We start from the raw sequence: 24,197 nt of genomic DNA, 5'->3' as shown, positions 1-24,197 counted from the left end.
TCTTTGCATTAGGAATAAAGAGGAACAAACGGATAGGGGACCATATGTTTTTTCATACAAGAATTCTGAAGGAGCTTCAGAATGAAGTAGTTAAGCTGCTCCCAATATTATGTAATCCACATTGTAATCAGCTAATACAGTGGAGCATTAAAAGTTAGCAAATGTTGTACCTATTTTTTAAAAAGGCATTCGGTGTGATCATGGGTGTTATAGATCAGTTAGCATTATTTCAGTGTTGGGTAAAGTGGTTGAAAAAAAATTAAATATAGAAGTCTAAATTAGACATATGTGTTGTGATGGGAACAAACCAGCATAGCTTCTGTAAAGGAGAGTCAAGTCTACTAGAATTTTTTTGAGCAGGATGAATTTTTGTGGACTTTCAAAAAGCCCTTTGACACTTTCACAAGCCGCTGTTGAAACATCATCTGGTATCTTTCTGTCTATCTGTGTCTCGCTGATCTTGTTTGCCATTTGCTTATTGAACCACTGGATAGTTTATATTCTGCTTGTTTGGTTTTATACATATTGAATGAAATCCTTAAAATTTCTGTTTGTCTTGTTGATTCACTAACTTTCTGTGGTATAGTTCCTGCTCTTCTCCTTCATCCCGCTTCTTTTACACAGCTCTCTTCTCTGCTCATGTCAGCACTTCCTGCCCAACCCTCAGACAGTTCACTCCCCGTTTTTGCTTTCTTCTCTCTCACTGCCACCATTTTCTGTCCTGGGATGACATTTGTCCCAAGTTTGGCTTCCCCCAATCTCCCTGCAGAATTGCCCTTGTCATCACTTGCTCCCATTCCTTTGAACTTACATATTCTAACTTCACTAAATCTACTCCTGTTCCCAGTGGAATGCCCACTCCATCTCTAAAAAGAGAGTCGTCATTCACAGCCTTTCTTTTCTGACTTCCTTTATCTTCTTGGATCACTAGGAGTCTATGAAGAAAGTTGTATGGCTGCATTGACTTCTTCCACTACAAGTTCCCCCCCTTGTTGATTTTTATGCCTGAAGTCACTGTTGCCTGTTACTACTGTTGATTCTCACCTTAAACTTCCCTCTGCACCTTCTTTTAGCAAGATTTTACAGACTTTTTAAAGAGAGGATTGACATCATAGTGTACTTCTTTGCACTGTCTGCCTTCCACTTTCTCTCCCTCTAACACCACCTCCCCCTCGCACTTGCATGATCTTTCTTGTGACCTCAGTGTGTTTCAGTGATTCCTCATTCCCTCTTGCCTCCTAACCTCGTTTGCCTCACTACTTCTGTTTCCTCCTTCATCTTCATTTAACCTCTTGCCTTTTTCTCCAGTGCCTTCTCCATTTAATTCTTCCTTTTTACCCATGACCTTATCAAATATTATGATTTACAACCACTGCCACATTCATCTCCAACTCCCTACTGGATCCCCTCCAGTCTGGCTTCTGCCTCCTTCATTCCATTGAAACTGCTGTCATCAAGGCTTCTAACAACCTCTTCCTAGTCAAATCTTAAGGTTTCTTAATTTATGCTCCTCCTTCTAGCGCTCTACTGCTTTTGGTACCATTGATCATACCCTCCACATCTTAGCCACCCTAGGCTTTTGCTATTCTGTTCTTTCCTCGTTCTTTACCTACATCTCCTGGCTTTTGTTGACTACCTCTTTTGATTGGGTGGTGGTCCTCAGTTTCATCCTTTATTGTTCTGTTCTTGATTTTTTTCCCCCTCCTCATTTTTTATCCTTTCATGAAGTGATCTCATATGCTCTTATGTCTTCAGTTACCATCTCCATCCCAGTGACTCACGTTCGCTTGTTTGCTCCTAATTTGTCTCCATCTGTTCAATTCTGGATCTTGTCCTGTCTCCAACATTTCCTCTTATTGGTGTGTGTCAGCTCAAGCTGACATAGCCAAAGAGCAATTCCTTTTCTTTCTTGCAAGCCGTCGCCTTCTCCATTTCTTTCATATTTGACAAGCACCAATCTCCCTGTTGCTCAGGCCTGTATCTTCGAGGTCACCTTTGACTTTTCCATCTCCTATGCCTCATACCTCTAAGGCACATCCAAATGCTGTCTCTTGTTCTTTCAAAATAGTTCAGAAATCCGTTTCTCTATCCACACACTGCAGTTGTGATAGTTCTTGTAATCTTTTCTCGTGGGTATTGTAAATGTCTTCTCTCTGGACTCCTAGTCACCAGTGTTGTGCAGACTTCCCATTCTTTCACCACTCCCTACCCATAAAAAATGTTGTCACTAGAATCATATTTCTCACCCATCAAGCTGACCATCTCATCCCTTCCACTCCCTCTTCCACATCATCAAACTTAAGATGCTTGTCTCATTTTCATTGTCCTTTCATGCTGCCGCTCAATGCCCCACTCTTCCAGTCCTCTTGCAAGCACTTCTTTCATGACACTCTGTGGAATGTTGTTCCTGAGTGAATCAACAAGACTTCTACTCTCTGTATTCAGAGCCTTCTTGAAGATTCACTGCTAGCAAAATATCTACAAGAAATTGACTAACATATGACTAGGCTGTGGGAGAGGGGGGTAATGTATGGTTTTTTGTGTTTGTTTGTTTTTTTAAAGTTTTTAGTAAATTATAGTACTTACCACGACCAGTTACCATCTCAACTATTCCATTTAATATTGTACCCTTTCTCTATATGTCTTTTATTCTAAACTTTGAGGTAGAATTTGTGCTTTTTGCTTTTTTTCAATCTATCTAGAAATCAACTATAATGGTGTAGGTGCTACACAAAATAAAGAAATACTGTTGTGGATTAGAAACTGGCTGAGTGAGGGTAAACCAAGTAGGAGTAAATCTCTAGTTACGAACATGGCCTCTCAAGGATGGTCCTGCCTCAGCTCAGGGAGCTGGACTTGACTTCTCAAGGTTCCTTACAGCCCTACATTTCGATGATTATATTGCATAAGGTTAATTTTGGGGTGGTATAGTGTTTTATGCTACCATTGGTGGTATGTGACACATTCATGAGCTGGGAATGGTAAGGCGGTAACTTTTGCAGATGACCGTTCTGTAGGCTACTTGAGAAGATTGTGAGGAACTTCAGATGACTGTCAAAGCCAGTTGAATGGACAACATGATGGTAATGTCATTTAATGTTGACAAAATAAAGGACGGTGGAAATAATGATATGAACTATTCAGACACGCCGCTGTAATTAAGTGTAATTACACAAGAAGACGACCTAGGTATCATTGCAGACAGCTCAGTGAAACAAACGCTAAACTGAGCAGAGGTTCAGAAAAAAGCAAATAAAATATTACAGTATTTTCAGTATTATACTTTTAACACTGAAAATATTCTAAAACCCCAACATAAATTGATTATAAATATTATAAATCCTGTACATAAATTCATGGATCCCCTTACCTGCAATATTCTGTTCCGTCTGGTCACCTTATCTCAAAATATATAGCAGAAATAAAGGGTCTAGGAAGAGGCGATGACAATGATTAGAGGCACAGAAAGATAAGGACCATTTAGAGAGAAATTGAGAGAGGATCATGGAGGCATGCCAAAAAAATGAATGGTATAGAGAAGGTAAATTGGGCACTCTTTCTTATACTAGAAAAATAGGAGTGAATTCTGTGAAACTGAAATGCAACACATTAAAAATTGATAAAGGGAAATATTTTTATTCAATATATAATAAATCTGTGGAGTCTGTGGCTAGCGGACCTTGGTGAGGCCAAGATCTTAGTAAGATTTTGAAAAAAATTCCCGGTATATTAAATAAATATTAAATCTGCATACTGCAGGATGTAAGTCACTCAGTAACTGATGGAGTTGGGAAGAAATATTCTATGTTGACCTTTGGGAGGTTATTCCGTAATTGTCTGCTACATGGTTTCATGTATCGTCATCTGAATCTTCTGGTAGCAGACACTGTCCGAGACAGAATATTGACCTAGATGGACCACTGTTGTTTCATCTCCTAACAGTTTGTGTTTTTTGGTGTGCCACTGCTGCCACTCCATGGATAGTGTCTCATCACCACTGTGGTGACCCTAGCCTTCTCCCAAATATGAATTTTTATTAGTTTGTTTCAAAAGCAGTGGATTAGTACTGTGACACTAGCACTCCACAGCGTTGACAAATAACTTTTCAGCAGCATTGGTATGTTTATGATTTGAAATCTAGCAAGTTATGTAAGATGTTTGTGTTTAATACCTCATGTTCAGAGATTGTATTTAAGTAAGTGAATTGTTTCCGATTAATAAGGTGATGTTGGTTAATCACCTGACTCTTCTATTTCCTGCCCAGTATGATGAATTGGTTCCTGCATCTCTGACAACCAAATATGGGGGATTTTACATCAACACGGGAACATTGCAATTCCGCCAAGCATCTGATTCAGAGGATGAAGACTTTGCAGAGGACAAAAAGCACAGGCCACCTAAAGTGAGTGATCTTAGTTTCTCTTCCTCCTGGAATTTATGGCTGATTTGAAAATCAGGAAAGGCTTCATAATCTGGCTACAACAAAATGAGAAAACTGAGAGCTTGCTGATAAATAGATACAGGTGATGCAGGGGTGAAAGTGGGCCGGTACGGCATACCGGTAAGAAGCCAGTACCGGCCCGTACCCAGCCGATGTTAAAGCGCTGCCATGGCAAAGGACGCTCTGGCAGGGACTACTGGCAGGCAGTGGGGCAAAAGGGGAAGCTGCCCCAGGGCCAGCGATTTAAAAGGGCGCCTTCCCAGCTGCTGCTACCACAGCAGCGGCCAGAGCCCCAGGCCCTTTTAAATCGCCCCCGGAGCCCTGGGCGGTGTGGGCCAGGCAGTGTGGATGGGCTGGCTGGGTGAGGCTGACCCCCAGCCCTGCCCTTTCCACCCGAGGCCCCGCCCCTTCCAGGGGCTTGGAGTCAAGCCCCCGTACCGATAAGAATTTAATATTACTTTCACCCCTGAGGTGATATCAGTCTCATTATTTTGCTGCTCACATATAAGGGGTTGGGAAGTCACAAGGTTTCCTAACATAAATAACCTGAGATTTCTGCAGGCTATCTAGCCTTCCAAAGCTACACAGCGGTTTAAAGCAGGCAAACAAATTGGACCCATACCATTTTTAAAAACTTGTTGAAGTCTGCTCATGTTGTTTCAATAAAAACCAACATCGCCAAATAAAATTCAGTGTGAATTCCTCTAGATAGGGAGGATATTTACAATTTCATGAAATATATTTGCAAGATTAAAATTGTTCCTAATGCCCAAATTAGCCTTGGAAAAACATTCCCAAAATATTTATTTAGTTCTGTTCTGAAAAGTGACTGCTTTTTATTAAAATTTACGCTGTCTGTTTCTGTCTCTGGTTGGTTACAACTCATTCTAGAATCTGTTTATACCACCCGTTGGACGGAGCCAGTGGGATTGCATGAGTTCTGTGTCTGCCCTAGAATTGTCCATCTTCTCTGATGTCTTTGCCTGCTGTCTGGAATTTTTCTTTACTTGGCAGAATAGTTGTGGAACCAGACATGATGTCTTTTCCAAGGCTGTTGTTGAATATTCAATTATGTATCTTTTAAATTTTTAAAAACATTTGTTAATATTTCAGTATTGCCATACACTCTAATAGCACAAGGGTGGTACCTTATTCACATAGGTGAAGTAGTGTAACTTAGGTCAACTTTACCCGAGTAGTGAAGACAGGCCCTTTCAACTGTTGAGAATAGGCCACTTCCACCTTAATTGAATTGGCTCATTAGCACTGACCACCCCCCACCCACTTGGTAAGGCAACTCCCATCTTTTCATGTGCTGTGTATCTATACCTGCCTACTATATTTTCCACTCCATGCATCTGATGAAGTGGGTTATAACCCACGAAAGCTTATGCCCAAAGAAATTTGTTAGTCTCTAAGGTGCCACAAGGACTCCTTGTTGTTTTTGCTGATACAGACTAACACTGCTACCACTCTGAAATATGTCTAATTTGTCATCTGAAGTGGTGAGAAGCAAAAAGAAAGTACATAAGAAAATATGTAATTGGGACCTTGAGCTCATGGTTAGCTAAACAGGTGAAGGAGTGCCCTTCACACTCTTTTTCTTCTTCTTCTTTAACCCAATTGCTTAGTAGTGATGTCAGCTCTGAATTGCTAGACATAAGGCTGAAGAAGCTTATTATTGTATAAAAACATTGTAGAGCAGAGGTAACACTATCACCGTTTTGGTTCTTTAGGTATCCAAACTAAAAGACGGAGAGGACCGCGGGATTAAGAAGCGGAAGCGGAAAGAGGAGGGGACAGAGAAGGAGAAAAAGCCTCGGAAAATGAAAGTTCCTAAGCAGCTGGGGTAGGTCTGTCTGTCAGGTTTTTAAAGGAGAGGGCACCTCACAGCAACAAGAGAAGCAATAGCTTAATGTCCCCTCACCCCCTGTTGAGTTTGTTTGCCAGTCTTTACTTTTTTGCTGAATATAGTTAAATATAAATAGTGTAGGCAGAATTTGAGTTTTTTATTTTTGAGGGATATCGATTTTTTTAAAAGCTTTCTTAGACTTTTATCTGTTTAAATTTTCACAGCTCTGGAAAATTATTTGACTCCAGCTGTTTTGGTGCTAGAACAATGGGAGGAGGGGGGAAAACATGAGAACTTTCTGTGATGAGGGAGTTTATTTCCCCCATGCTCCTAGTGAAATGGTTAAACTATTGTTTAACTTTCCAAATTTACAAATAGAGATACAAGCCTGGAAAATTTTCAGCCTAAAGGTGCAAGGTTATGAATGACTAAAGTCAGTGTTAAGGTTGACCAGCAGTTTCCATTCTAAGTGCAACTGTCACTGATGTTCTGGCTATATATGAGAGAATTGGGGATAGATCTGAAGGTGCTATTGTAGGTCTTCTGAGTGAAATAATCTGCTATTGAAAACCAACACAAATGTTTCATAATCTTTTCTACTTTTTGTTTGACATTGAAGTCATTATGCAAACCTGAAAAAGCCAATGTTTGCAATATATACTCTTATTGTGACCCTTCTGCCAACATGTTGCAGTCATCTCTTATCTATGTGAGTTCTGGCATTTAATGTGTTGCAGTACCTAATAAATGAAAAATAGCAGGTTAGCCATCCATAGCAACAACAAAATATAATAGTCAAGCACAGACAGTTTTCCCGTCCAGTCTTGTTTTCCTTTGGCCTCAGTTGTTTTTAATCCTTGGTCCCTTTATTTCTTCTCTTCTCACTACCAGTTTTGATCTTAATGCAATTTCTAACAAACTTAATTGGTTGACCATTTAAAGTGGAGAAGTGCTTCTCCAAATAGCAAGTACAATTATATGTATTATTCAAGGTATTAAAGGCTTGCAAAATTATGCCGTTAAGTTTAAAGATTTGGGGTTTTTTGGATGAAGAACTTTAAGTAGTTATGCAGAATGTAAGTTTTGGACATAGGACATTTTAAAAAATGCCAATATATTGCTATCATAACTCTACCATTCCCATCTTCAGTATTCCTTCAGCATGATTTTTATCATAAGGAATTTAAGCAGTCTTCTGCAAGATGAAATCGTAAATCTGAAGAGTGATGTAAACCTAGGTGGTGTATATACATATACTTGTGTAATTGTCTCATCCATTACTATCTGCTTTTGTATACTATGGTGATAGGGTTTTCAGAGAGCCTAATGTAAACAGACAAATACAGAAATAGAATGTTATGACACTCTCTGTGCTGTTAGTCCAAAAAGGAGTGTGTTATATGCTCTACTCATAGTGCCATCTTTAGCTAAGGTTACACAGCCATTCTGCATTTCACTTGCTTAGTTATAAGTATGCCAAATTTTAGCCATGTGGGCTGAAATTTCCCATGCTGGGTGCCTGCCTCAGGCTGGCTTTTTTGTTTAAATTTCAGCAAAAATGGTTCAGTAGTTTGTGAAAATAAGATTAGGGAAAAGTAAGTTGTTTTGCCCATCAAATCAAATCCAAAAGCTGTGTCACTGAGAAGTTTAGTGCCACCATGCTTTGGAACAGTGACTGGAAATTTGGCAGGGGTGTCATCCTGGCCTTGGACGTGTCTTTTGCTGTTCCTGTGATTAAACCACACACATTTGTCCAAGTTCTAAAGATTTGGGGAAAAAAGAAATCTCAATTCATACACGCTCAATAGAGTCTTGTTGGAGTTTGACAGCTAAATTCTGCAGGGCGGCAGGGGCTGAGCAAGACTGACTTTGTAGTTGCTGCTCCTGGCTGCAGTGGCACTGAACAGCTGACTTCAAAAAAGGGAGACGGTCTCTCTTTGTAGTCTGTGTTCCCCTTGTTGGGGCTCAGGCAGCAAGGAGGAAAAAGCCTTCTGACTTAAATGCAGAGGGGATGAGAACTGGACCTGGGATGGGTGGCAGTAGAGAGAGTAGATTGGGACAAGAGGATGGGGGGAGACCAGGGCTGGGATAGAATTGTGGGAGTAAGAGCTTGCCTTGTGTGGTGGGAGGAGAGACTGGAATTGGGAGCCAGCTGTGGGGAAGGGAAATGTGAACATGAAAAAGGACTGGGAACCAGTTCAGGGGGAAGATTAGGATTCAGAGCCATTGCAATAGGAAAGAGAGATCACATGAGGAGCCAGTGGTAGGCTGGGGGCTGGGACTGGCTAGATAAGGAGGTAAGGAGACTGGAGTGAAGAGCCTGGGGAGGGAAACTGGGAGTGGGAGCTGAGGTGGAGGAATGAAGACTCCAACATGCTGTTCGGAGGGGAGGCTAGTACTTACTAGGTGAGAAGACTGAGACTGGGATGAGAAGCTAGAGGGGGGATACTTATACAAAGAGCTGGTGGGGAGGGCAAAGAGAGGATTGGGGTAGGTATAACTTGGAGAGCATGGGGCAGAAGAAGTTAGGCCTGAGGGGACCATTAGAGTGCACTCCCCTCCAGAACCTGGAATGTAACCCAAAATTCCCAAATCTTGCCATTACCTCTGCTGTCAACAAACATCTGTGAACCCCATTAGTAGTGTTTCTTTTCCACTTCTAGTGGCTGGTCCATATACATGATGACAATCTGATAGTGCTATCAGTAACTCTGTTAGCTTAAGTGGCAGAGATCTGTGTTGTGAATCTGACTCTGTTGATGACCATGTAGGTGACCATATGATTCCACATGATGGAATGTCTGTTTTTCCAGTTTGGTTTTTTAAAAACCAAAGGGATTACACTCAATTTGAAGTTAAAAGAATGTGAAGACATTAAAAGAATGTTAAGTTTGCAAAGATAGGCACTCAAGTTAGCAAGTGCAGAATGAAGGTTACCTGTGCAATCATAATTTGGTCCCCTTGTCCATATGTGTTATAGCCTTTAGTTATGTGATCACATACTATATGACTTTGTAAATGACTGCAGGATCACTAATGTGATACCACTTTTTAAAAAGGGGTCCAGAGGTGATCCTTGTAATCACAGGCCAGGAAGCAACAATAGTAAAGAACGAATTGTCAGACACATAGATGTATACAATTTGTTGGGGAAGAGTCAACATGGTTTTTATAAAGGGAAATCATGCCTCACCAGTCTACTAGAATTCTTTAAGGGGGTCAACAAACATGGACAAGGGGGATCCAGTGGATATAGTGTACTTAGATTTTCAGAAAGTCTTTGACAAGGTCTCTCACCAAGGTTTCTGAAGCAAAGTAAGCTGTCATGGGATAAGAGGGAAGGTCCTCTCATGGATCAGTAACTGGTTAAAAGATAAGAAACAAAGGATAGGAATAAATTATCAGTTTTCAGAATGGAGAGAAGTAAATAGTGGTGTCCCCCAGGGGTCTGTACTGGGACCAGTACTATTCAACTTATTCAGAAATGATCTAGAAAAAGGAGTAAACAGTGAGGTTGCAAAATTTTGCAGATGACACAAAACTATTCTAGATAGTTAAGTCAAAAGCAGACTGTGAAGAGCTACAAAGGGATCTCACAAAACTGGCTGACTAGGCAACAAAAAGGCAGTTGAAATTCAGTGTTGATAAATGCAAAGTAATGCACATTGGAAAACATAATCCCAACTGTACATATAAAATGATGGGGTCTAATTTAGCTATTACCACTCAGGAAAGAGATCTTGGAATCATTGTGGATAGTTCTCTGAAATCATCCACTCAATGTGCAGCAGCAGTCAAAGTGAACAGAATGTTGGGAATCATTAAGAAAGGGATAGATAAGAGAAAATATCATATTGCCTCTCTATATATCCATGTTATGCCCACATCTTGAATACTGTGTGCAGATGTGGTTGCACCATCCCAAAGAAGATATATTAGAATTGGAAAAGGTTCAGAAAAGGGCAACAAAAATTATTGGGGGTATGGAACCGTTTCCATATGAGGAGAAGTTAATGAGACTGGGACTTTTCAGCTTGGAAAAGAGATGACTAAGAGGGGATATGATAGAGGTCTATAAAGTCATGACTGGTATGGAGAAAGTAAATAAGGAAGTATTATTTACTCCTTCTCATAACACAAGAACTAGGGGTCACCAAATGAAATTAATAGACAGCAGGTTTAAAACAAACAAAAGGAAGTATTTCTTCAGACAACGCACAGTCAACCTGTGGAACTCCTTGCCAGAGGATGTTGTGAAGGCCAAGACTATAACAGGGTTCAAAAAAGAACTAGATAAATTCATGGAGGATGGGTTCATCAATAGAATCATAGAATATCAGGGTTGGAAGGACCTCAGGAGGTCATCTAGTCCAACCCCCTGCTCAAAGCAGGAGCAATCCCCAACAAAATCATCCAATAGCTATTAGCCAGGATGGTGTCCCTAGCCTCTGTTTGCCAGAAGCTGGGAATGGACGACGGGATGGATCACTTGATGAGTACCTATTCTGTTCATTTTCAATGTTGGAAGACAGGATACTGGGCTAGACGGACCTTTGGTCTGACCCAGTATGGCTGTTCTTATGTATGATTGGTAGACTGTATATAGCTATAAAGCAGAATAGTGTTTGTGCATCTACTTTACAAGTCTCAATAATGCATTATGGTGGCTGTTGTCATTGAGATAAAACTTCTTATGGATGGGAAGGTTGTTTTGAGTTTCTTCTCTCCCCAACTTCAGAGCAGTAATACAGATGCAGAGTTTAGGCTGGCTTGTTGCTCAGACAGAAATTTGCAGTCTAGATAGGTGTACATTAACGAATTGCATGGAGAGGGCATGTCTACTCTGCCCTGCATTTTGGAGTTAGGAAATGCAAATAGCTGTGTATACCAAAGAGCTGTGCTTTATCTCTCCTATGAGGATACTGTGAGTGCAGTCTTAAAGGTCCTGAGATCACACTAATATAGATTTGAGTTCACGCTCAGAGCGTCTGCATGGGGGAGTTACAGAGCAGCACTTTGGTACACACTGCTATCCACATCTCCTTAGTCTGAACTGCGCGGCATTATAGACATGTCTGAAGTTTGGCATCAGAATTATATACCTTAACTGGTGATTTCCACAGTTTATTTTTTATAATAATTGTAATAATACTCTGTAGTAGCACGTCAAACCATAACTGTTAGCTAATGAAGTTCTTATTTGGGAATTTCCATGGTTTTGCATTCGTAATTAACGTTTAAATATCCATCGTAATGCCACAAAACCTTGAGCAGGGAAGAGAGAAGCAGGAAAAATTAAGTACAATAGAACCTCAGAGTTACGAACTGACCATTCAACCACACACCTCATTTGGAAGTACACAATCAGGCAGCAGCAGAGACCAAAAAAAAAACCAAACGCAATACATTTAACACAGTACTGTAAACTACTGGGGGGAAAACGGGGTGGGACGGGGACGCAGCATTTTTCTTCTGCATAGTAAAGCTTCAAAGCTGTATTATATCAATGTAAACTTTTGAAAGAACAATCATGTTTTGTTCAGAGTTACAAACATTTCAAAGTTATGAACTACCTCCGTTCACAAGCTGTTTGTAACTCTGAGGTTCTAGTGTGTGCAAAAGGAGCCTGGAGTCCATGAAGATCAGCATCTCTGCTCTGACCAGGGCCCCTTACCAGCTATATTTTCTCTTCTTCCCTTCTCTCTTTTTCATGTCATGAAGTCTCCTTCACATCCTTAGTCTCCTTTTTTCATTTTGCCCGTCTCTTCGTGCCCTTGCTTTCCTTTGCTCCATTCACATTGGTTAACGGCAGGTGCCCAGAGAGGCATGCAGTGGGAAAACTATATGTTATATGACGAGATAACTGGCTCTGTGGATGAGGGGAAAGCGGTGGATGTGTTGTTCCTTGACTTTAGCAAAGATTTTGACATGGTCTCCCACAGTATTCTTGCTAGCAAATTAAAGAAGTATGGGCTGGATGAATGGACTATAAGGTGGATAGAAAGCTGGCTAGATTGTCAGGCTCAACGGGTAGTGATCAATGGCTCCATGTCTAGTTGGCAGCCGGTATCAAGTGGAGTGCCCCAAGGGTCGGTCCTGGGGCCGGTTTTGTTCAATATCTTCATAAATGATCTGGAGGATGGTGTGGATTGCACCCTCAGCAAGTTTGCAGATGACACTAAACTGGGAGGAGAGGTAGATACGCTGGAGGGTAGGGATAGGATACAGAGGGCCCTAGACAAATTAGAGGGTTGGGCCAAAAGAAAGCTGAGAGGTTCAACAAGGACTAGTGCAGAGTCCTGCACTTAGGACGGAAGAATCCCATGCACCGCTACAGACTAGGGACCGAATGGCTCGGCAGCAGTTCTGCAGAAAAGGACCTAGGGGTGACAGTGGACGAGAAGCTGGATAGGAGTCAACAGTGTGCCCTTGTTGCCAAGAAGGCCAATGGCATTTTGGGATGTATAAGTAGGGGCATTGCCAGCAGATGAGGGACGTGATCGTTCCCCTCTATTCGACACTGGTGAGGCCTCATCTGGAGTACTGTGTCCAGTTTTGGGCCCCACACTACAAGAAGGATGTGGAAAAATTGGAAAGAGTCTAGCGGAGGGCAACAAAAATGATTAGGGGACTGGAACACATGAGTTATGAGGAGAGGCTGAGGGAACTGGGATTGTTTAGTCTGCGGAAAAGAAGAATGAGGGGGGATTTGATAGCTGCTTTCAACTACCTGAAAGGGGGTTCCAAAGAGGATGGCTCTAGACTGTTCTCAGTGTTAGCAGATGATAGAACAAGGAGTAATGGTCTCAAATTGCAGTGGGGGAGGTTTAGGCTGGATATTAGGAAAAACTTTTTCACTAGGAGGGTGGTGAAACACTGGAATGCGTTACCTAGGGAGGTGGTGGAATCTCCTTCCTTAGAAGTTTTTAAGGTCAGGCTTGACAAAGCCCTGGCTGGGATGATTTAGTTGGGGATTGGTCCTGCTTTGAGCAGGGGGTAGGACTAGATGACCTCCTGAGGTCCCTTCCAACCCTGATATTCTATGATTCTATATAGAAAGTGTTGCTAGAAAGGTAAGGTGGAAAGCAGTATTGTTGCTCTTTATGCCTCCAGTCTCCTCCTCCCTGCATTTCTCCATGCCTCTCCTATACCATTCCCTGTAGTTTTCTAACTGTATATCATCTTCAGATTTCATGTGTAAAGATTTCAGTGCTGAATGTTTCAGTGCTTGAAGTGCTGTGATACTCAGGCATTCATGCACTAGTGAAATCCTAACACGTTAAATGTGGAGTTTGAGCGTCAACTTCAAGTAACTCATTGATGTTGAGCTCCAAGATGATACTGAATTCCAAGTTGATAATGCCAAATAAGACAGCATTTGAGGCACTTGCAGCATGTTTTTTCCTAATGCAGACTTTTCTCCTCTGATTCTTCATGTTCTCACTATAGTGTATTCCTTTTTACACCTATTCCTTTTTACCTCTATCTGTTGTCATTCCTTTATTTACCTCTTAGTCTACTATTTTTCATCTTTTTGCCTTGTTTCTTCTCATGTACATCTTCTTTTTGCTCCCTACAACTCCACCTGCCCTTCTTTCCACAACTAGACTCTCCTGTCCTGCCTGCTCCCGTTACATTTCATAACCACATCAGGTTTCCTTTCTCAGTAAATCTCTGTTAACCTCCTCAGTCCCTAGCTTTCTGCTCCAGGCATCCATCCTATTCAGTCTTCCTACCAATTTAGTCTTTGTTAGTTGAGACTTAAAAATATATATCCAATGGGACAGTGTCATGTTTTCTGTTCTCTGATTCTGGAGAACTTTTTATAGTCCTCCAAAATCTTAAATATTTGTAACAAACAGGCAGGGTAACTAAACTATCTTTTAGTTTGATCCTTCCTATTCTCTCTGGATAGTACTTAAGATAAAGATTCTTAATTTGACTCTTGGGAAATTCTCCATGAACTAAAACTGACTTGTTTGTGAGTGTCTAAGAATTAAATGTGAAAACCTGTTATTGCTTATAACATACTAAAAAAATCATGAGAAATCGAGGAACTGTATAAGAACTTCATTTTTATTGAGTAGGATATAAACATTAATCCTACACTTTCAAAATTCTTTGGAAAAGTTTCTGCCATTTGATAGTTAAACATACCAAATCACAAGCAAACTGGTCACCATTCAAATGTTTGGAGGGCAATACAGGAAATAGCTTTAGAATATAAGTTTAGACTCTGTCTTAACTATGGAGTCTACTGATTCCTCCATAATTTGCTCTTCACCATTCATTAGGGTAAGCTTTACTTCATTAATACTGTATTGTGTGCAGGATTTAGTAGTGGTGGATGATGAAGAGATGGGCAGCGTGCAAAAGGAGCAATTTGGTTGGAAATGAGATCTGTAATGTTTTGATTGGGTAAAAATCTCATGGTGCATGCACACAAGGCTGACTTTGCTCTTAACTTAAGAACATAAGAATGGCCATACTGGGTCAGACCAAAGGTCCATCCAGCCCAGTATCCTGTCTGTCGACAGTGGCCAATACCAGGTGCCCCAGAGGGAGTGAACCTGACAGGTAATGATCAAGTGATTTCTCTCCTGCCATCCATCTCCACCCTCTGACAAACAGAGGCTAGGGACACCATTCCTTACCCATCCTGGCTAATAGCCATTAATGGACTTAACCTCCATGAGTTTATCCGGCTCTCTTTTCAACCCTGTTATAGTCCTAGCCTTCACAACCTCCTCAGGCAAGGAGTTCCACAGGTTGACTGTGTGCTGAGTGAAGAAGAACTTCCTTTTATTTGTTTTAAACCTGCTACCCATTAATTTCATTTGATGGCCCCTAGTTCTTATATTATGGGAACAAGTAACTAACTTTTCCTTATTCACTTTCTCCACACCACTCATGATTTTATATACCTCTATCATATCCCCCCTGAGTCTCCTCTTTTCCAAGCTGAAAAGTCCTAGCCTCTTTAATCTCCCCTCATATGGGACCCGTTCCAAATCCCTAATCATTTTAGTTGCCCTTTTCTGAACCTTTTCTAATGCCAGTATATCTTTTTTGAGATGAGGGGACCACATCTGTATGCAGTATTCCAGATGTGGGCTTACCATAGATTTATATAAGGACAATAAGATAGTCTCCGTCTTATTCTCTATCCCTTTTTTTTAATGATTCCTAACATCCCGTTTGCTTTTTTGACTGCTGCTGCTGCACATTGCATGGACGTCTTCAGAGAACTATCCACGATGACTCCAAGATCTCTCTCCTGATTAGTTGTAGCTAAATTAGCCCCCATCATGTTGTATGTGTAGTTGGGGTTATTTTTTCCAATGTGCATTACTTTACATTTGTCCACATTCAATTTCATTTGCCATTTTGTTGCCCAATCACTTAGTTTTTTGAGGTCTTTTTGAAGTTCTTCACAGTCTATTTTGATCTTAACTATCTTGAGCAGTTTAGTATCATCTGCAAACTTTGCCACTTCACTGTTTACCCCTTTCTCCAGATCATTTATGAATAAATTGAATAGGATTTGTCCTAGGACTGAGCCTTGGGGAACACCACTAGTTACCCCTCTCTATTCTGAAAATTTACCCTTTATTCCTACCCTTTGTTCCCTGTCTTTTAAGCAGTTCTCAAGCCATGAAAGGATCTTCCCTCTTATCCCATGACAACTTAATTTACATAAGAGCCTTTGGTGAGGGACCTTGTCAAAGGCTTTCTGGAAATCTAAGTACACTATGTCCACTGGATCCCCCTTGTCCATATCTTTGTTGACCCCCTCAAAGAACTCTAATAGATTAGTAAGACATGATCTCCCTTTACAGAAACCATGTTGACATTTGCGCAACAATTTGTTCTTCTATGTGCCTGACAATTTTATTCTTTACTATTGTTTCAACTAATTTGCCCAGAACTGATGTTAGACTTACCAGTCTGTAATTGCCAGGATCACCTCTAGAGCCCTTAAATATTGGCGTTATATTAGCTATCTTTCAGTCATTGGGTACAGTAGCTGATTTAAAGGACAGGTTACAAACCATAGTTAGTCGTTCCACAATTTCACATTTGAGTTCTTTCAGAACTCTTAGGTGAATGCCATCCGGTCCCGGTGACTTGTTACTGCTAAGTTTCTCAATTAATTCCAAAACCTCCACACTAGTTATTTTTATTATTATTCTTCCTCCCCACTTGGTTATTTTTGAGCTGTTGTGAAGTCCCACAGAAAGTGATTTTGTCATTGGCAGTTATATGCGTTCTAACAGAAGTTTCCATTCTCTGCAGAGTAATGGCTTTAAATTCACACAAATCTGAGAAGAAGAAGAAGAAGTTATACAAGGACTCGCTTTCTCTGGCAGCCATGATCCGGAAGTTCCAAAAGGAGAAGGAAGCCCTGAGGAAGAAAGAATCCAATCCAGAACCCCCAGTGACTGTTGCCACCTCCACCCCTAGTAAACCCCCTTCCTCCTCTGCTACCACAGGAAATGATGTCTCAGACTTGAACCTCAGGGTTACCGATCCTGTCCTCTCCATTTTTGGTAGCACAAATGAGCATGAGCTCCTGCAGGAAACCGAAAGTGCCCTGGAGATTCTGGGAGAGATTGACTTTGACAAGCTGCTTGATGGCACCTCTAATGGCAGCCCAGCGTCTGAGCCATCAGGAGAGAATGGAAGTGCCACTCAGCCAACCAATACCTCTCAGGTCATGACACCAAAGCAGGTGCCTGCCCTCCCAGAAGGCCTACCTGTACTTCTTGAAAAGCGCATTGGAGACCTACGAATAGTAAGTGTAAACTCATTGGTAGGGGATTGCATTCAAGGACCATTGAGAGCCGAGAGGAATAGTTACAGCCTGAGCTGTGATGTCATACCCTTAAAATGCTGGTAGAAATATCAGGAAGGGATCATAATTGTTTGGTTGACCCCCAGGGGCTATGAGTAAGATCAATTAGATGGAACTAAGCAAAGATGATGTAGGTTGAATATAAAGGAAATATTGTTCTGTTTAGTTTATTTCAACTTACAATAGCTTGTGGAATGCTTTCCCTAGGGAAGTTGTGGTAACTTCACCGCTTGAGCTAAAATGACTAGACAAAACAGTTGAATATTCTGTACAGAAAAATCCAGCACTAGTGAGGTTTGGGCTCGGATAGACTAGATGACTTAAATCTTTTCCATCTTTAACTCCTAATTCCTTGCTCATTTATTTTGCTAATAATGTCTTTTTATTCATGCCCTTCTTGCCAAGTTCAGTCAGGAAGGAGTAAACCTGTGATATTTTTAAAGAGACTTTCCCAGTTTGTGTTAGGGAGAGACACCTGAAAATATGTCCTTTCGGTTTCAGTGGTAATTTTTAGAACTTTGATTCTTTTGCTAATTTTAGTGATTTCTAAACATTTTCATTTGTGGAGGTAGAAAGGAGGACAGAGTCCAAGTTCATTCACAAAGATACTGTCAGGTGTAAAATCTTTGAGGATTTAGTTTTTTTTTTTTTAAATGTAAGTTATTTTGTTGTCATCTTAATCTTATTGAAACTGAAAGTATTGATTTTTTTCACCATGCTGCTTGTTTACTGTGTGCATATCAATTTGAAGGATGAAAAATAAACTAGTCAGTTTTTCTTTGCGTGATTACATGCCCATTCCACTTCAGGGGTGCGCGCACCCAGTGCACTACAGTCAATTTTTTCCTTCAGTGGTACCCATTGAGGCATCCCCAGCTACCCTGCACTGCTGCATGGTGTTACAGAGGGTGGGGCTGTCCCTGAGCTCCCCCTCCTCAGTTCCTTCTTACTGCCCATGACAGTTGTCATGCTATTGCAAGTTCTGTCCTTCTATTTATATATAACTTGTACACATTTTTATTAGTTTAGTAGTTTATAGTGTTAGCAATAGTTATAAGTTTTTTTTTCTTTTAAATGTTTTTCAAAAACTTCAGTTCCCATTACTGGAAACCGTACTAGGGCATGTCTTGGTCACTAGAATTTAAGCCCTGCTGATTCTGCAAGGAACTGATGCCACTGAGTGACTTGCATTCCTGTTGCCTGAAGCGTCTTGGGGGGTTGCACATCAGAAATCAGTCTCAATTTTGTAGGGACTTTAAACCTAGAACCAAGAAAGACAGGACAGGCAGACTTAAATTTCTCCTCATACAAGAAGCGCTGTGCCTTCCTGCTTGGAATGGATGCTGAGTGCTTTGGCTTCAGTGAGGAGCACTCGACCTGTATTGTCTGAGTCTCTGCACTGGTCACTTTTCCCAGTGCTAAGGAAGAAACATTGCAGGTCTGCCTCCAAAGGGAGAGGGAGAATCCGTGGCACCGAAGTTCAGCAGGCAAGCAGATAATGGAAGTAGAGAGCACTCGAAGCTGAGGCACTTCCTGAGGCAATCATCCGCTCAGGCAGGACTGTCGACTCTGGCACAGGCACTGTCACATCCAGCCCCTGAAGTGGCACTGTGAGGCTCCTCTGTGCTGTCTGCATTGACCCATCAGCCAGAGGCAATCTTGGTGTCATCAACTCCAGTGGCTTATACTGCTGCAAGTGACTTATTGAGCCTCTCGGTACCATTGTCTGAGGTGGTGTAGGAGTCCTCTTATCTGGCACCAAAGACCACAGGTCAAACTTTGCCAGCTACTACAATACAGACTTTGGTACCATGGGTGCCTCATTGCGTGGTGCTATCAAGAGTGAAGCTGGTGACTTCTCTGGTCCATCATCCCAGGATTTCCAATGCTGATCACCAGCACGAACATGAACAGCGCCTCCCTTCCTCCTTGATCAGAAGAGGCTGATTCATCTTCGGACTATGAGGTTAGCTCATATGTCTTGCAGTCATGTTGTATATTTCATCTTTCCCCTCTGAGGTCTTAACACCCTGGCACCCATAGCAGGCACTGTCCTGGCTGATGTGTAGCAATCTATGGCCTGGAAGTAATTAGGCTCCTGGGCCTAACCAATTGCTGTTTTGGAACCCTTGAGAATTGCCACCTACTTCCAGGTCCTTTCCACACCCACTCCATTCTGCTGCATCAAGTAGGTGTCAAATACCATCCCACCAAGGAGACCATGCCTGGTAACAGGCTCAGTACCACGCAGGAGGATGTTGCTCAGGTGAATCTCCCCTTTGAAAAGCCAGGGGAGGGTCTACCTCTGCCAATTTTGGCTTCATCCTCTTCATCACCTGATGAGACGGTGGTTTCGGAGGATTCATCACCCCCACCTGTTGACTATTTGGCCCATGAAGACCTTTTAAAAAGAGTGGCTTCCACCTTGAATATCCAGGTGGAAGAAGTTTGAGTCATCCCATAGGCTGATTGACATTTTAGCAACTGCAGGACCTTCTTGGGTGGTGCTTCCAATTAATGAAGCTATCGTGGAGCCCACCAAGGTTTTGTAGCAAACTCTGTCTTCCCTTCCTCCCACATCAAAGCTGGCTAAGTACAAACCCTTCAAATGTGTATGGAGAGGGGTGTGGGGGGGGGGGGTGTTTGTGTTTTCTCCTCTTCAACCAGTTTTGACCCTGGTTACAGATGCTTCTGTCCTCGGGGTGGGCTCAGCTGGGTTCCCTGCAGGTGCATGGTTTGTGGTCTACACAGGATTTAACTCTGCATATAAATGACAGAGAATTGAGGGACACTCAGCTGGCTTGTCGAGCTTTCCATTCCCATATCAAGGGAAGAAATCTGTGTGTACTTACAGACAATATGGCAGCTACATTTTATGTGAACATGCAAGGAGGGGCATGCTCAACTCTGTGCCTAGAGGCAATCAACCTATGGGACTTTTCCATCACCAGTTAAATCAGCCTCAAAACCTCTCACCTTCCATACATGAAGTACAATTTGGCAGACCAGTTAAGCAGATTGTTTTACCAACCACCACGAGTGGTCTCTGCTGGGCCTTTCCAAGTCCATTTTCCAGCTGTGGGGGACTCCCCAGGTAGACCTCTTTGCAATGAAAGTCAGTAGGCAATGTCATCAGTTCTGCTCTCAACAAGATCACAGCCTGGAATCTCTTTCACAGACACTTTTCTGTTACTCTGGACAAACCTGATCTTGTACACATTTCTTCCAGTTCCACTCCTTCCCAGAGTATTGTTAAAAATCAGATAAGACCATGCAATAGATCAGACCTATAGCTGCCAGTTGGCCTTGGCAACACTGGTTTTCCACTTGATCAAAGACAGTCACTCTGCCAGCAGACGCACATCTAATCTCTCGGGACCTCCTCCACGTGACAGACTGGATCGCTCTGTGGCTAACCTCCTCGGAAGAGACTTATTCAAGAGGAGTTAAGATATGCTTTTAAATCATAGAAAAAAATCCACTGGATATATGTACCTAGCAAAGGGTAAGAGGTTCTCCATCTTGTCCCAGCAGAAATCTGTTTTCTCTGCTCTGGTTACCAATGCATCATATTCTGGATTATCTGTTATCCCTAAAACATTAGTTTAATCAAGCAAAGTCCATCTAGCAACTATTTTGGCTTTTCACCCTCTGATTGATAGTCATTGTCTTTTTCAACTCTATGGCAATAAAGTTTTTGAAGGCTCTGGAGAGGTTGTACCCTCAGGTAGAGGATTCTGTTTCCCCTTGGGACTTGGTGTTATCAAAACTAATGGGTGCTCCCATTTAAACCTTTAACTATATTTTCCTTGCTATATCTCTCAGTGAAGCTAGCCTTTTTGGTGGCAATCACCTGAGCCAGCAGATTAGGTGAATTATGTATTCTAATGAGGCGAGTAACATATCTTTTTTTTGGGCCAATATCTGTTGGTGAGGGACACAAGCTTTCGAAAGCTTGTCTGTCTCACCAATAGAAGTTGGTCCAATAAAAGATATTGCACCACCCACCTTGTAGCCATGTTGGTCCGAGGACATTAGACACACAACACCACGGCATACGTACTCTGTCCGGTCCTCTATAGGTGATCTACAAGAACAAGGTTTACATGCATTCCCATCCAAGGTTTCTTAGAAAGGTAGTGTCTCACTTGCATGTCAATCAATCAGTCTACCTATTTTCATTCTTTCTGAAGCCTTGTGCTCATAAGGATGAGGAGAGACACCACGCTTTAAATGTCAGGAGAGCATTAGGTTTCTACTTGGACAGGACCAAATAGTTTAAATCATCACAATTGTTTGTGGTAGTTGCAGAAGTATGAAAGGGCTCCCAGCCTCTCTTCAAAAGATCTCATCTTGGAAATCCTCCTGTGTATGCTTGCGTTACAACTTAGCCAACATTGCTCCACGAAGCAGAGCACTTTCAGCAAGGTCTCGGGCAGCCTCTGGGCCTTTCTAGCTCAAATACCTAACCCAGACATTTTTAAAGTGGCAACATGGTCTTCGGTGCATATCTTTGCCTCACATTATGCCATCTTTCAGCAGTCTAGAGATGATGCCAGATTTGGACATGTGGTCCTCCAGTCATTATTCAGATGGACTCTGATCCAAATCAAGTTGCTTGTGAGTCACCTGAACTGGAGTGGACATTTGCAATCAGTTGAAGAAAGAAATTGATTCTCAACATTTCCATAACTACTGTTGTTCTTCGAGTAGTGTCCCTATGGGTGCTCCACATCAGGCGCACATGCGCTTCTCAAGCCCTTGATTGGAAGTTTTCAGCTAGCAGTGTCTGTTTGGCCTGCGTGCATGCCCTAGGCCTCTTTGTGTCAGACACTGAGGCTATGTAGTAGTGTATGGGCAAACTGCCCTTAGTTTCTTCTCAACCAACTTGGCCTCAGAGAGCCTTAGTGTGTCCGACTGGAGCAGGCCTTGGCCTTTGTTTTTCCTTAATGCTAAGATATTTACTCTAGTTTGTACAGCTAGCGAGGGGATTGTTTTGTTCACCTCTCCTTTTTTCCTCTGGGAGACTTATTTCCTGGCAGGGCATGCCTGGCTCTCCAGACTTCAAACACCGGCTCTCCTGCCAAGAGGCTATTCCTATAAGCAATTGCCTCTCTGTGTGTCAGTTGCTTAGGGGACTCCCATGTCACTCAGAAGTGTAACTACTGCTGGGCCCTCAACTCTAGGGCAAGGAAGAACAGGGAGATGAAGCTAAGTCCGTTCGTGATGGAACGCTCCCTGCGACCACAACCAGTCAGGAGACCTCCCTGTACATCTGTCCTGGGGCAGATCTAGTGCCTCTCTTACCTTGGAGCAGGCAGTCTAAAGATGGGAAGACTTTGGAGGCTTCTTGGATGACTCCCAAAAAGAGGAGTGTGGACTCTCTCACTCAAAGGATTCAGCTCCAGAAAAGACCAGGTCCCTGGTCATGTCTCCTGTCTCTGAGGGTACCATTGAGGCCAATGACTCCTTCCCCGGTACCGGGGAGACCGTGAAGCCCTAGAGTTCCAAGGAGAAGAGACATGGCTCCGATAGCTCCCTGGTACCCTCTTAAAAACAAGAAGATCAGGCACAGGGCTCTGTCAAGTTTAGCCCAGCCATCAGTATTGATGGATCTGACCCAGCTGTTACTATTATGCCCCTTAACCCAGCCATTGGTACTAATGCAGTCTATCCATTTGACGGTGCATTTGGCACTGTTGGCACCGAACAAACGATTCCCATCTTCAACTATGGTGCGATCAACATCTGTACCATGGGCTTTGGTGACAGTGGCGTCAGCTACTGTGCCAATACTGGATCCCTTCTGGGTACTGCAGGAATTCTGATACTCTTAGGACCTTTTTTGGTATCGAATGTACTGGAGTCCCCCTTCTTATGGGTATAGAATACCTTTTAGTACCAAGACTCCAGTCTCTGGTACCTTAGGACTCTCCTCCACTCCCAGTGGGTGCTCCTTATAGGATGATGTGGAGGAGGAAGAAGGAGACTTCCAGTTAGTCTCCTCAGTTTTGGTCCAGGGTTCTCCAACATACCCCTTCAGGAATCCCTTTTTGGTTAGTCACAGGGAGGATTGTACTGGTCACCAACAGTGGTGGAACCAACCCTGTATGCCACCTCCACTTCCGTATTGACCACGGTGGCCATACTGGGACCCCTGGGCAGTCTATTGACTGCAGTTTGCCAGGCCTATTCATCAGCAACCCTGCAATTTTGGATTGCAAATTATCAGACTATCCTGGCTAAATACAACTCCACCAATTATAATAGGCTGACAATCTTTATTGAAGAGTTGCCTCAAGAACGCAGGGAACAATTCCAGTTTATCATCTCTGATGGCCAATTAATTTCCAGAACTGATCATCAAGCATCCTTCGATGCTGCTGCCAGATCTAACTCCATGGCAGTAGTTATGCACAGGGCATCGTGGCTCCAGCTGTTTCCAAGAGAGGTATAGAACACTGTGGAGGACATCCCCTTTGGTGATCATAAACTCTTCTTGGAAACCACGAACGAGTCCCTGCATGCGCTGAAGGACTTGAGAGCTACCTTACAATCTCGTGTGTGTGTGTGTGTGTGTGTGTATACACACCTACAAATAAGAATTGGTATAGTAGGTCACACACTGCCTAGAGGTCATGTCCTGGTCCATTTTCTGTTTTCCATAGATTCTCTGAAAGAGCAAAGCAATGCTCTTCATGTTCTACATCAACAAGCAGTGGGGAGCAAGGTCCCCCTCCTTGTGTGCCAAAGCCATGAAACTCTGGTGCATAACCCATCAGATCCATATATTCATGATCTACCTCCCAGGCTTTCGGAATACCATAGTCAATGCCCTTAGCAGATGCGTCTCACAGGACTACAAATGGGAGTTGGATACTCAGATTCTCTGCAGTATATCCCAAAGATATACTGTCGCAGGTCGACCTTTTTGCCCTCTCTGAAAACAAGAAGTGCCCTCTTTTCTGGTTAATAGGGGGTCTGGGTCACCATTCCTTGGGAGACGCCTTCCTTCTACCTTGGAAGAAGGGTATTTTTTTGAGCGTTTC

The 24,197-nt window shown here is 42.4% G+C and overlaps 1 protein-coding gene across 1 annotated transcript in view; it reads left to right on the top strand.

Annotated features, from left to right (window-relative positions):
* Positions 1-24,197, top strand: part of UBN2 (ubinuclein 2) — a 99,511-nt gene that overhangs the window by 28,170 nt on the left and 47,144 nt on the right. The window contains exons 4-6 of the mRNA XM_074941746.1: positions 4,265-4,402; positions 6,178-6,290; positions 16,590-17,088. Of these exons, the coding sequence (XP_074797847.1) occupies positions 4,265-4,402; positions 6,178-6,290; positions 16,590-17,088 (750 nt within the window). The remainder of the gene's footprint in view (positions 1-4,264; positions 4,403-6,177; positions 6,291-16,589; positions 17,089-24,197) is intronic.

The sequence above is a fragment of the Natator depressus genome, chromosome 1 (assembly GCF_965152275.1).
Source record: "Natator depressus isolate rNatDep1 chromosome 1, rNatDep2.hap1, whole genome shotgun sequence".
Lineage (NCBI taxonomy): Eukaryota > Metazoa > Chordata > Testudines > Cheloniidae > Natator > Natator depressus.
Note: the sequence above shows the minus strand (reverse complement) of the source record. Positions and strands in the feature narration are given on the sequence as shown.